This window comes from Rhinoraja longicauda, chromosome 14 (genome assembly GCF_053455715.1).
Source record: "Rhinoraja longicauda isolate Sanriku21f chromosome 14, sRhiLon1.1, whole genome shotgun sequence".
Lineage (NCBI taxonomy): Eukaryota > Metazoa > Chordata > Chondrichthyes > Rajiformes > Arhynchobatidae > Rhinoraja > Rhinoraja longicauda.
In genome coordinates this window covers 44,565,689-44,580,565 of record NC_135966.1, presented here as the reverse complement: position 1 = coordinate 44,580,565, position 14,877 = coordinate 44,565,689, and the positions used below count along the sequence as shown (strand labels likewise).

General features: G+C 47.4%; 1 protein-coding gene across 1 annotated transcript in view; it reads right to left on the bottom strand.

Moving 5' to 3' along the window:
* The window catches only part of LOC144600240 (programmed cell death protein 4-like), a 32,533-nt gene that overhangs the window by 14,988 nt on the left and 2,668 nt on the right, over positions 1-14,877 (bottom strand). Inside the window, exons 3-4 of the mRNA XM_078411791.1 lie at positions 3,508-3,747; positions 1,193-1,290 (exon numbers count right to left, since the gene is read on the bottom strand). Coding sequence (XP_078267917.1) covers positions 1,193-1,290; positions 3,508-3,747 — 338 coding nt within the window. The remainder of the gene's footprint in view (positions 1-1,192; positions 1,291-3,507; positions 3,748-14,877) is intronic.

Below are 14,877 nucleotides of genomic sequence, written 5' to 3'. Positions count from 1 at the left end.
TATGCGAATTACTGTACAGCCGTACGGAAACGAAAAGCAACAAGACGCACAACGACATAAAAGTGAACATAAACATCCACCACAGCGGATTCCCCACATTCCTCACTGTGATGGAAGGCAAAAAAGTCCAATCTCACTTCGTCTTTAGACGCACATACATAGCAAAACTGAGAAGGGAAATTAAATTACTTCTTTTGCAATGGAAATGGGAAGAGATAAACTCTCCAATGAATAAAGAAATGTAAAAGTAGCTAAAATAAATGAAGGCAATTGTATGAACACAATAAACCCAGAGAGGTAGTCAAAAAAAATAACAGTGAACATGTACGAATACTGCATTCATAACCTTGCTGAATGGGTGCTTCCAGCTTCAGATACATGGTCTCGTGGAACAGCCTTCTGGGCCACCCCCAAAGATATCTTATCAGAAACTGGACTGTTCGGGCACTTGTGTGGTGCCTGTGCTAAAGTTTCTCTCGGACATCCATCGTGCAGCGTGGGCGCACGCACCAAGACTGCCCACATATGTGCAGTGACATTGGGCAACTCTCAAAGCTGTGCACATCCTTACATTATTGTGCAGGAAGGAACTGCAGATGCAGATTTAAATCGAAGATAGATGCAAAAAGCTGGTGTAACTCAGCGGGACAGGCACCATCTCTGGAGAAAAGAAATGACGTTTCGGGTTGAGACCCTGCTTTAGACTGAGAGTCAGGGGAAAGGGAAACGAGAGATGTAAACAATTTTAGGCCCACCTTACTCACCGTCGTCCCTTTGGTGCTAATGGAAGAAGTTTCATTGAAATCAGTGTTTATATTTTTAATGTTATTCACGTTTTAAAGTTTAAATCTATCTCCGAGGGAGGGAGGAGGGGGGAGGGAGGAGGATAAGGATGGTTGAGGGTGATGGAGGGGGGAGGGAAGGGGGTAGGGAGGATCAGGGGGGTTGAGGGGGATGGAGGGGGGAGGGAAGGGGGTAGGGAGGATCAGGGGGGTTGAGGTGGGGGGACGGGGGAGGGGAGGAGGGAGGAAAAGGGGGGTTGAGGGGAATGGAGTGGGGGAAGGGGGGGAAGAGGGGAGGGGAGGGGGGGGTAGGTATACAGGAGATAGTTTCTCTGTGCAATCCTATTAAAATTGCACAATATTTCCGATTGTCCCTCGACCACTCTGGTTGGGACGTGAGCCGGGAGTACCTGCTTATCGTCATCGTAGTTGGGATCGTGGATGTCCGGCTGCTCCACATCGTACACCTGGGCTGCAGCACCCCACACACCTTTGCCTCCAGCACCCCCTGTGACACAAAATAGGCCTCGATCAGATGAGGTCACGCACTGAAGATCTGCCACCTTCCAGCAGGCCAGAGAAGAAGAGAATAAAAATCACCAGGCAGAACTCATTCAGTCCTTTCAGTCATTCAGCAAGGTGTTGGCTGATCTGACCCCTGGCTTCATATCTACTTTCCATCATCTTTATGGACAGCACAGTGGCACAGCGGTAGAGCTTCTGCCTTACAGCGCCAGAGACCCGGGTTCGATCCTGACTATGGGTCCTTGTCTGAACGGAGTTTGTATGTTTTCTCCAAGACCTTCAGTTTCCTCCCACACTCCAAGAATGTACAGGTTTGTAGGTTAATTGGGCTTTGGTACAATTATAAATTGTCCCCAGTGTGTGTAGGATAGTGTTAGTGAGTGGGGATCGCTGGTCGGCACTGATTCGGTGGCCGAATGGCCTGTTTCTGCACTGTGTCTCGAAACTAAACTAAACTTATACATGTTTCCAGAGATGCTGCCTAACCCATTGAGTTACACCAGCACTGTTCGAAGTTGCACCATTTTCTATGAAGTGTCACAAAGGGCAAGAGAGTTCCCCCTCTCATTTTTGTGAACAAGTCAGCAAGAATCAAAATGATCTGCAAGGACTCACTTTCAGCTCTGGTGAAACATCCCCAGCCTGGTCTGGAGTTTCCCAGCAGAGGTTGATACTGGGAGTGGACATCCTCCTTTCCAATTCAACAATGTTCAGTGGTTGCAAGGTGACTGGGGCAGGCATCTCTCACGTTGGCCTTCATAGCGAGAGGATTTGAGTTTAGGAGCAAGGAGGTCCTACTGCAGTTGTACAGGGCCCCAGTGCGACCACACCTGGAGTATTGTGTGCAGTTTCGGTCTCCTAATTTGGGGAAGGACATTCTTGCCATTGAGGGAGTGCAGCGTAGGTTCACCAGGTTAATTCCCGGGATGGCGCGACTGACATATGATGAATGAATGGGTCGACTGGGCTTGTATTCACTGGAATTTAGAAGGATGAGAGGGGATCTTATAGAAACATATAAAATTCTTCAGGGATTGGACAGGCTAGATGCAGGAGAAATGTTCCCGATGTTGGGAGAGTCCAGAACCAGGGGTCACAGTTTAAGAATAAAGGGTAGGCCATTTAGGACTGAGATGAGGAAAAACTTTTTCACCCAAAGAGTTATGAATCTGTGGAATTCTCTGCCACAGAAGGCAGTGGAGGCCAATTGAATGGATGTTTTCAAGAGAGAATTGGATTTAGCCCTTAGGGCTAACGGGATCAAGGGATATGGGGAAAAAGCAGGAATGGGGTACTGATTTTGGATGATCAGCCGTGATCATATTGAAAGCCGGTGCTGGCTCGAAGGGCCGAATGGCCTTCTCATGCACCTATTTTCAGTGTTTCTAAGAAGTTGGGAATGGACTGAGCAGCGCTGCAGCAGATATCCAAGCCCATTATTACCGGGGGATTAACTTGTTAGCCAGCAACGCCCACAGTTCATGAGTCAGGTATTCATGTATCACACTCCCTGGAATGCAGCTCAGTCAGAGTTTGCTGCCGTGATGCTCAGCGTATTTCTGTAGTGTCGGAGCGTAGAGTACCCAAAGACAGCAGGAACGTCTGATGAAACTGCTACACCTTCCACAGAACGACTCCTGATTTAACAACCAGAACAACCAAGTCCCCGTTCAAAGGACTCCTCCCAGACCTGTGGTATGGTGCCTTACTAGTCACGTGTAAAGCAAAATTCATTTTTGTATACAGTTCAGCACTTCTACGTATTAGAGAAGCATCTCAGACACAGTACAAGTGTGCAGCAGTAGCACACTGAGTAGAGAGGGCCACCAGATTTGGCACCATTTTCAAGTGCCAGTTGTTGTAAGTGCAGGGATCTCGATCTGACCATGAGGGTCCGTTGTCCTGGCTGACCTGTTGCCGGGTGGGCCTGGCCAAGTGTAGAGGTTATGTCCTCCACCGCTGTAGGCCGTGGCTGCCGTCAGAGGACTCTGGAACCATATTTGCCTGGATTTACTAGCACGCTTGTCTCAGAGACTGGGCGGTTTCAAGTCCTCAGAAGTGTGAGTGCAAGCCTGTGCACAATCTAGAACGCAGAGAGGCAATTGAATGGCTACAAGGAAAGTAACAGGGATAAGGAAACGTGCGTCCAGAGAAAGGCGAGAGATTTCCTCTCCATTTTCAACATCGTGTTCCCAATTACCTTTCTTTGGAAGCCCTCGACCCTTTCCAGATCGGGATTTCTTGTCCCCCATCTTGCCTTTGCTGCAGCTACCTTCTGTACTCTCGGAAAACGACTCGCGGCCAGACCCAGAGTCACGGGACGAGCTCTTCCTCAGCTTCCTCTTGGCCTTGGCGCTCACACGGGCTTCGTGCAACTCCTCCTCTCGCTGGGCAAGAGAGCCAGCCTCTGCAGCCTGGCCCAGAGCATGGTCATCCATTGCTGAAAAACACAACACACACAGGCTTTCACACCCACCTCCAGCAACGCAACAGGGGGAGGCCCGGTGGCGCAGTGGCAGCGTCGCTGCCTTACAGCGCCAGAGACCCGGGTTCAATCCTGACTACAGGCACTGTCTGTACGGAGTTTGGACGTTCACACCGTGACTGCATGGGTTTTCCCCAAGATCTTCCGTTTCCTCACACACTCCAACGACGTACAGATTTGTAGGTTAATTGGCTTGGTATAAATGTAAATTGGCGTGTGTGTATGTGTGTGTGTATGTATATGTGTGTGTGTGTGTGTATGTGTGTGTGTGTATATGTGTGTGTGTGTATATGTGTGTGTGTGTGTATGTGTGTGTGCGCGTGTGCGTGTATGCGTGTATGCATGTGTGTGTATGTGTGTGTAGGATAGTCTTAATGTGCGGGGATCGCTGGTCGGTGTGGACTCGGTGGGCCGAAGGGCTTGTTTCCGTGCTGTAAACTAACCTGAAAAGGTCCAAGGAGCTTCCCCACAACAGCATCTAACAGCCTACAGCCACAAACTAGAAGCATTAAAAACTGGTGACCAAATGTTTTTTTATTGGCATTGGATCATTATCGTCACATGCACCGTTATAGTGTAGAACTCTGTGTATTATCCAGCCAAATCATAACATACTTGAGTAGCATCAAGCCATACACAACTATAATAGTGCAAAGAGAGAGCAAAATATAGCGGGCGTGCCAGGCAGTATCTCTGGAGAGAGGTAATGATCGAGACCCTTCATCAGCATTATCTTCTGATTGGCCAAAGAGGCAGTTTCAGAGAGTTCTTAAAAATACCTGCCATTTTGTGCAATGCTGTTCAGAAAGGTTCAGTACCAGGGTTTTCAGTTCAAAGGCTCTTCATGTGAACCAGAAAAGAGAGAACGTTTGTTTTCAGTTGCAGAAAGCAAAAACGCAAGTCGGAAAAAGCCACGCCAACATTGCACACTAGGACGGGACATTTGGCAAATTGGTTTATTTATTTATTATTGAAAGTCATTTTATTAAAAAACTGGACTGTTCGGGCACTTGTGCGGTGGCTGTGCTGAGGTTTCTCTTGGGCACCCAATGTAGAGTTGTGTGCGTGCAACAGGGACTGCCAAGTACATTAGGTGACTTTCAAAGCACATCATGACTTTGCTGTGCACAATCCTTGTGTTGTTGGTGGCAGCACCAACAAGTCCAACCTCTGACTCCACACGCCCACAAGGGAAAACATAACACCAGTCAGCGGAATAGCTCATTCGCACCATGATACCCAAACATCCACATGCTGACACATCTTCAGTGCTGCCTAGTCCTCAACTTTCACTTGAGGAATGCATTCATTTCCTATAATATGCCAACGGAGTATTGTCGTACTATGTTAAGCTTCCTCTTGGACTTGGAGCCAAGACACGATTTATGTAACTTGGATGACCAGGGTGTCAACTTCTGCAGCCGGGCCCAGAGCACAGTCCTCAGTGGAATAAATGCCCAACTACCCCATCCTCTTTTCTCTTCCCCAATGCGTTTCATGCCAACCAATGCCCCTGAACAATCATGACCCCCAACCCAAAGCCTCTTCAACCCAATCCCAAACACTCATCACAGCTTCGCTCCACTACCCTCCCCCAAGCATGCCTCCATTTCTCCACCAACCCCCAGCCTTTCATCTATAGACACCACCCCACCTCCATCCATTCATCAACCAAGTTCAGAGTTAATGAAGAGTCGGCCAAGGTGTTCCCGTTTGCCTGAGGTGCCTAGATCGCCAACCAGACAAGGCACTATCAGTACAAAGAGGTAGTAATCCAGGGCGGAGGAGTGCAAGTTGCAATGAAAGGGAAGCAGAGAATATGGGAAGTGACTCCTTCAATCGAGCAGCTTCAGATCATCACAAACACAAAATGTTAAAAGGTGTCACATGTGCACTGGTCAGTTGTTAAGTGTCATCTTCAGCCTCAGCCTTAACCGGATGGGAGTGAGCATTCACACCTAAAGCAGTTGCTGTTAACTATCCTGTCCAGAGATTTCCATGTTCAGGATCGCGCAGATGGTAGGTATCTCCATCCAAAAAGCCATCTTCAAGATGAAATATTACGCCAAGTCCTTGTGTGTCCCTTGAAGGGAGACAGGGACATTCCCACTACATTATTCTATATGGTGCCATATACTTCAGCAATTTACTGTTGTAGCATAAGCAAACAGCTAATGGACAAGATTCCGCAAACGTGCCAAAATGCAGGTATTCTCATTTTTGAAGCGACGTTGACTGGAATGTGTAGGAACTGCAGGTGCTGGCTTAGACCGAAGATAGACACAAAATGCTGGAGTAACTCAGAGGGACAGGCAGCATCTCTGGAGAGAAGGAATGGGTGGACGCTTCGGGTCGAGACCCTCCTTCGGACTGAGAGTCAGGGGAGGGGAGGACACAGAGATAAGGAAGTGTAAGGTGTGAGAACGAGGCATCAAATCGGGTGATCAAGGAAGATGCAGAATAGATCATTGTCAGCTAGAGGCAACAGCAAGGCATACAGGGATAAAATGTAATCAGGAACAGTCAGACTAGTCGGAGAACTGGGAAGGGGGAGGAATGGAGAGAGAGGGGGAAAGCAAGGGTTACTTGAATTTAGAGAAGTCAATATTTGTACTGCTGGGGTGTGAGCTGCCCAAGCGAAATGTGTTATGAAATATGCCAGTGGAATAGCAGTTTATTTGGTTATTAATCTGCGTGTTTTAATGGCACTCCACAGGGAAGTACTTTCCTGGCAATTCATGGGAGCTTCAGCCCAGAGCACCTGCTCAAACCTTTGGGTGGGAGAAGGTTTAAAATCTGCACCTTTCAGCGCACATTTTGTTACTGCTCCTCCCGTGCGGGTGAGTATTTCTGCACAGGCTCAGCTTGAGAAGGGATATGTGGAAACCATCAAAATAAAACAGGGGGCCAGAATTCCAAAGGCGGCCAGCGGAAGCCTCCAGGAACAGCGTTGAGCATACACTGCAGTCTGTCTGTGAGATTACGTTCCAGCTGGGCAGCTGCAGATTCCTGGCCCTTTCCCGCCACACCCCCTCCCAGCAGCCAACCCTCGGCTTCCACATGCACAGAACTGCAATCACAGAGAGTGCCACAATGCAGGAGCCAGGCGGACTGTCATACCCTCGCAACAAAACACACTGCGCCTCACAGCACACCACGAAGCGTTTGAAATGCTTGCATCTGACTAGCTGGGGGAAGGTCAGAGCTCGGGGAAGCTGTGGCTCGGCCCCGGGGTGCCAGCTCATGCAGGGCTCCTTTCAGACAACAACTTCTTTACGCAGATTCCCCTGCTTTGTAACCCATTATCCAATAAACCAGCAGTTGCAGCTTTGCCTCAAGAATCCTGGAGTGATACAGCGTGGAAACAGGCCCTTCGGCCCAACTTGCCCACACCAGCCAACATGTCCCAGCTACACTAGTCCCACCTGCCTACATTTGGTCCCTATCCCTCCAAACTTGTCCTACCCATGCACCTGTCTAACTGTTTCTTAAACATCTGGACAGTCCCTGCCTCGATTACCTCCTCTGGCAGCTCGTTCTCTACACTCACCATCCTTTGTGTGAAAAAGCTACCCCTCAGATTCCTATTAAATCTTTTCCCCTTCACCTTGAACCTATGTCCTCTGGTCCTCGATTCACCTACTCTGGGCAAGAGACTCTGTGCATCTACCCGGTCTATTCCTCCAAGATGTGGTTTCAAACCATCTGAGCAGAACCTGGTACTCCAGGCTAGAATAGGAGCAACACTGATGAATGATCAGCTTCAGTAGTTCTTACTTCTCTTGTTAAATGGACCGGAGGTTCTCAAAGCCCATAGAACACTCGTGGCATGAAGATTTAATTACATCCACAGTCAACTGTTCTGATGCTGAAAACAGAATTCACATCAGCACTTAACCAATTGTTTCCATGTGAAACCTTAGCGAATTGTGGATGCAGCCCAGACCATCACACAAACCAACCTCCCTTCCATTGACTCCATTTATACCTCACGCTGCATCGGCAAAGCCAGCAGCATCATCAAGGACGAGTCGCACCCTGGCCACTCCCTCTTCGCCCCTCTCCCATCAGGCAAAAGGTATTGAAGTGTGAAAACGCACTCCTCCAGATTTAGGGACTGTTTCTTCCCAGCTGTTATCAGGCAACTGAGTCATCCTACCACAACCAGAGAGCAGTGCTGAACTACTATCTACCTCATTGGTGACCTCAGACTATCCTTGATCGGACTTTACTGGCTTTACCTTGCACAAAACGTCATTACTTTATCATGTACCTGTACACTGTTAATGGCTTGAATGTAATCATGTATTGTCTTTCCACTGACTGGTAAGCACGCAACAAAAGCTTTTCACTGCACCTCGGTACACGTGACAATAAACTAAACTTGCACTCATTTGCATATCTCCATAGGAAGACTTGGGAGATACAGAAATGCTTAGAACGCCACCCTATCAGACCGTTAATTAAACTGTAGGTCCTTCCACTACCTCACATCATCTTGAAGTGGTCTGAAGAAGGGTCTCGACCCGAAACGTCACCCATTCCTTCTATCCAGAGATGCTGCCAGTCCCGCTGAGTTACTCCAGCGTTTTGTGCGGTGGGATGGACAACCACAATTTAGGAATGAATGCCTGGCATAGTATCCAATTTCCCCTGAAAAATAATGTGCGCTTTTTTCACAAAACAGAAAACAGAAACTACTCATATCAGGCAGCATCTGTGCTGAGAGAAGCAGAGTTAATAGGAAACATTAAGAGGTGATGCATTGCAGGTTGTAGAGAAAGTGAGAGGAGGGACAGAGGGAAATGTCTGAAAGACCAAGACAGATGGGGGAGTTGGCAACGGATAAAGTTAGTGCAGGCTGGTGAATCCCAAAAGTACATTTTACAGAGGTGCAATCAGATGAAAGAAGTTACCAGGAGGTGACGGGGAGGAAATGGAAATGTGGCACAAAAAGAGTAGATTAGACTGTTCAATTCATAGAAGAGGGGCACAAAACGCTAGAGTAACCCAGCAGGACAGGCAGCATCTCTGGAGCGAAGAAATGGGTGACGTTTCAGGTCGAGACCCTTCTTCATAGTTCAGGACTGACATTTCCTGTTAGGCTTTGTTGTATACAGTTCTGGCCACCACCTTACAGGATGTGGCAGCCACAGAAAGAGTGCAGAAGGCGGTGCAGCAGTAGAGCTGCTGCCTCACAGCGCCAGAGACCCACGTACAATCCTGGGTGTTTGTTTGTACATAGTTTGTACCTTCTCCCTGTGACCTACATGGGTTTTCTCCGAGATCTTCGGTTTCCTCCCACACTCCAGGTTTGTAGGTTAATTGGCTTGGTGTAAATGTAAAATTATCCCTAGTGTGTGTAGGATAATGTGAATGTGAAGGATCTCTGTTTGGTTCGGACTCAGTGGGCCCATGGGCCTGTTTCAGCGCTGTATCTCTAAACTAAATTAAACTAAAAATAAATTCACCGATATTGTCTGGAACAGAGGTCTGCCTTTATAAAGAGAGATTGGACAGGCTGGATTTATTGTCACAAGGATTTGGACAGCTGAAAGGTAGCCTTTTGAAGGTTTATAAAATTATGCGGATCATGGATGGACTAGATAATAAATCTTTCTCCCCATCGCTGTGGAGTCCATAACTAGAGGGCAGAGGTTTAAGTGGCTGATGTGAGAGAGGAGAAATTTAAAGGAGATTTCAGGGCCAAAGTGCTTCACGGAGAGGATGGTGAATATCGAGAATGAGCTGTCAGCAGAGGCAGTCTGGGCAGATACAATAACCACATTTAAACGCCATTTAGACAGGTGTTTATATAGGAGAGGCATAAAGGGATATGGGCCTAATGCAGGCAAATGGAACTAGCGTAGAAAGACATCATGGTCAGCAGGGACAAGGTGGGCCAAAGGGACTGCCTCTACGCAGTACAAGTCCATGACTCTATCACAGTGCCCAAGCCCAAAGAGGTAGAGAGCAAAGAGGTAGAGTAGCAGGATGCAGGAATCTTAGGATTACCTTGTGGACTGAACAGAGCATCTGCATTCACCGACCTCCATTCGATTTTTTTTATAGTCAAGAAGGCAACATTGTGAGGAATAAATTAATCCAGACTAATATATTAGTAATAATATAAGTAATAGGTGCATGAGATGTGTGAGGTGTTGGGAGCCCTGGAAAGAGGAAGATAAATGGGAAGGTGTGACTCTTCCTGCAGTTCCAATGGAAAGGTGCTAGGGGGAGTGAGTGCTGGAGGAGATGGAAGAAGGACCGTGCACCCTGTAGGGACCAATCCCCTGTGGAATGCCAAATGGCAGATACATGTTGAGTGCTGGCATCATGTAGAAGATGACTACAGGACACAGGAGCGCAGAGTAGATACAGATCACCCATTATATTATTAAATGACAGAGCAGGCTCGGGGGGCCAAATGGCCTATTTTCCTCCCAATTTACAGCTTTGTGTCAGAAATCGAAGAAACATAAATAATGAATGAAACTAATTAGATTATTTTCATAGTTCTGACCAAGAGTCTTCAACCTGAAACAGCTTCTCTTTCGAAGGTAGACACAAAAAGCTGGAGTAACTCAGCGGGTCAGACAGCATCTCTGGAAAAAAAAATGGCCGCAGCGGTAGAGTTGTTGCTTGTCAGCACCGGAGACACGGGTTTGATCCTGACTGCGGGTGCTGTCTGTACGGAGCTTGGACGTTCTCCCCGTGACCGCGTGGGTCTTCTCCAAGATCTTCAGTTTCCTCCCACACTCCAAAGATATACAGGTTTGTAGGTTAATTGGCTTGGGTTTGTACACTTGGTATTAGTGTAAATTGTCCCTAGTGTGTGTGTAGGATAGTGTCAGTGTGCGGGGATCACTGGTCAGTGCGGACATGGTGGGCCTGTATCTCTAAACTATATAGGTAAGGTTTCAGGTCCAGGGTCTGAAGAAGGGTCTCGACCCGAAACGTCACCTATTCCTTTTCTCAAGGGATGCCGTCTGACCCGCTGAGTTACTCCAGCTTGTTGCGTCTATCTTTGGTTTAAACCAGCATCTGCAGTTCCTTCCTGCGCAGTTTCTCTTTCCACAGATATTGCAACATTTTGCAATTTAATTCAGGATTTCCAATGTCTTTACTCTTTTTTTTACTTCCAGGGTGAAGGGAAACCCATGGTTGAGGAGAAAGGTAGACAATGGCACTGGCCAAATAAGTTATCTTCAGATAAAGGGGGAAGGAGAAGAATGCCACCTCACAACAGTCTTACAAACGATTGTAATGGTTGGAAGGAATGAAGCCAAGGTCTCTGTGGAGGACTGGTTGTTTGGAATCAAGGAAAGAAAGATCACTATGAAGTTGGACCCATTTGCTCCCCCACTCCCATTTTGCCATTCAATCTATCCCACGCTTCAATTCTTGTGCCAGTTCCACAACCCTCAATCTCCCGACCTTCCAAAAATGTACCCATCTCTACTTCTCACGATCTGGCTCCCACAAAGGAGAAATTGTTACCTATCTCAATTTTAAATGGACATTCCCTTATCTCAAAACTACATCCCCACACTGGATTCTCCAACTAGTGAGAATATTAACATCTACCCTGCCGTGTCTCTCAGGATCCCACATCTTTAAATAAGACCGCCCCCCCCCCCCCCTCATATTTCTCAGCTCCAAAGAATGCAGACCCAAACTGTCAAGCCTCTCGCTAGGGCAATGCTCTCATCCCTAAAATTAGCCGAGTTATTCTGTTTTGGATGATTAGATCACAAGGGGCAAGACTGGGAGGGAAACTGGAGTCAGAGGAAACTGGAAGGGCATGGAGATATGAAGAACTTGAATTCAAAGTGATGCCCGAAAGAGGGGTTTATTTGTTAAAGCACTGGGCGGCATAGTAAGGTAGCAGTAGAGCTACTGCCTTACAGCGCCAGAGACCCGACTACGGGTGCTGTTTGTACGGAGTTTGTTAGTTCTCCCCGTGACCTGCATGGGTTTTCCCTGAGATCTTTGGTTTCCTCCCACACTCCCTTGGCTTGCTATAAATGAAATATTGTCCCTCGTGTGTGTGGGGTAGTGTTAATGTGCGGGGATCGCTGGTCGGTGGACCGAAGGGCCTGTTTCCACCCCCCATCTCCAAACTAACCTAAAACTAAACACTGCATCCAACAATGGAAGAACAAAGTGAAGGTCATGCCATACTGATGTGGTGTATGGCAGCAAATTTGGATCAATACTATATCAAGAACAAGAATGAATCCAGTTGAGCCTTTGCCATTGCAATCACATCTCAATTGATGGAGGCTTTTCCAACGATGTAAGCAACCAACACCAGACTTGAAAAAAATAAATTTCAAATAAACAGATTCTCTTTTCTCTTTCTACCCCTCAGCATCACATCCCATTTCATCAAAAGGACAGGAAACATTCTTTTAAGACTGCAAAGGTCTTGTATACGGCTTGATTGTACTCATGTGTGGTATCATTCAACTGGATAGCATGCAAACGGAGTTTTTCACTGTATCTTGGTACACACGACAATAATAATCCAATAGCAATATATTGGAAATCTCTAGGAAGGGACTGCAGATCAGATGCTGGTTTGCACTGAAGGTAGACACTAAATAACATCACCCATTTCTTCTATCCAGAGATGCTGCCTGTCCCATTGAGTTACTCCAGCATTTTGCGTCTATCTATTGAAAATGGCCGCTGAATTGCTGCAAACTAGATGGTATTATGAAGAGGGTGGAGCAATTTCCATGTGATCTGACCAACATTCATGCAAAAATCAGATTTCCAACTTGTTATTGCATTGCTGCTTGGAGAGGCTCCCACACAATAACCACACTTCTAAAATAGGTCACTGGCTCCTCTTAAAAAGTTAATTGGCAAGTTGTGGCATCGCTGGCAGGCCAGCATTCATTGCATTCCTCTGACTACCTTGGAAAGGGACCTTCCTTAGTTAACCCTTAAGTCTCATACATCGGCGAGACCAAACGTAGACTGGGCGATCATCTCGCTGAAAACCTTCGCTCCGTCTGCCTGGACCGACCCGATCTCCCGGTTGCCAAACACTTCCCATTCCTACACTGACCTTTCTGTCCTAGGCCTCCTCCACCGTCAGAGTGAGGCTAAGCACAAATTGGAGGAACAGCATCTCATATTTCGCTTGGGTGGCTTACAGCCCAGTGGTATGAAAATTGATTTCTCTAACTTCAAGTAACCCCTGCTTTCCCTCTCTCTCCATCCCCCATTCCCCCCCCCCCCCCCCCCCCGCACCCAAGTCACTCCAGCTTCTCGTTCTCACCCAGGCCACAGCTAACAATGATCTGTTTCCTTTATCATTGTTACTTGTTGCATATCTTTCATTTGTTTGTTCTATATCTCCCCACATCACCATCTATATCTCTCATTTTCCTTCCCCCTGACTCCAGTCTGATGAAGGGTCTCGACCCGAAACCCTTCCTATTCCTTCCCTCCAGAGATGCTGCCTGTCCCGCTGAGTTACTCCAGCATTTTGTGTCTATCTTCAGTTTAAACCAGCATCTACAGTTCCGTCCTGCACATGGTAGGGAAACGAGATAGGACACCCACTCAGCGCTGCAGGCTGAACATAGTTGCAATAGCTTCATTTAGTCTTTGGCACTCATACAATGGGCATCACCAATAAGAACAGTCATAGACTTGAAACTCTGCTGCTATGTAACTGCTCCCCATCTTTTGGACTGGTGTTGATAGAGCCTTGGTATGACACTGTGACTGTGGAATCACTTTGCCCTACTGCTTTATATTTAGTACGCTTGTTGCCCTGTAATGCAGATTCATCAGGATGCCATCTCATTTTAGGTATGCCCATTGTTACTTCTTGCATATTCTCCTGCAATGTTCATCGAGACATGGGCAACCCCCTGGTTCATGGTCGCGGTAGAGTGAGGAATATGCCAGGCAGATAGAAGCGGTCCAGGTCTCATTGACGGTCAGACCTAAATGGCTAGACTCCTTGAGTCTATCCGATTCAGCAGATATAATGCCACACAGAATAATGGAGCCGACCAGGACTGGGTCTGGCCACTGGGTCAGAGCCGACCAGGAGCGGGCTCAGTCATACCGGCAGAGCGAGGGCAGACATTGGCGAGTGAGAGGGGCGTCGGCAATACATCGCCTGCGTGACGAGGACAGGTCCACATGAATCCCAGCGGTCGGTGGAAGACACGTCGCCAAGAACAAGGAAGATGGACTATATTGAATACTTTTGTCACTTTGTTGGCACCTTTTTCGTGGCGACTCTTGCATACTTGTACTGTATGCAAACAAAGAGCCTCACTGTACCAAGTGCATGCGACCATAAAGTATCGATCAATCAATGGTGGGTATCTTCAGTGTAAAGGTGGATGATGTCTCCACAAAAACTTTGATCACTTGTGCCAAAGCTCTTGTACACAGATACATCAGGTGGACTGGTGAGGATGAGGACAAGTTGGGTTACATCTTGCACAAAACAAACCCTGCTAGAGGAACTCGGTGGGTCAGGCAGCATTAGGGGAGGGAACGGACAGCCAAGGTTTCAGGCCTGACCCTGCAGGTCCCACTGCAGTTGTACATGGGCCTGGGAAGACCGCACCTGGAGTATTGTGTGCAATTGTGGTCTCCCAATTTGAGGAAAGGCATTATTGCTATTGAGGGAGTGCAGCGTAGGTTCACCAGGTTAATTCCCGGGATGGCAGGGAATGATATATGATGAAAGAATGGGTTGACTGGGCTTGTATTCACTGGAATTTAGGATGAGAGGGGATCTTATAGAAACATATAAAATTCTTAAAGGATTGGACAGGCTAGATGCAGGAAAAATGTTCCCGATTTTGGGGGAGTCCAGAACCATTTTAAGAATAAGGGGTAGGCCATTTAGGACTGAGATGAGGAAAATCTTTTTCACCCAGGGAGTTGTGAATCTGTGCAATTCTCTGCCACAGAAGGCAATGGAGGCCAATTCACTGGATGTTTTCAAGAGAGAGTTAGATTTAGCTCTACGAGCTAAAGGAATCAGGGAATATGGGGAAAAAGCCAGAACGGGGTACTGATTTTAGATGATCAGCCATGATC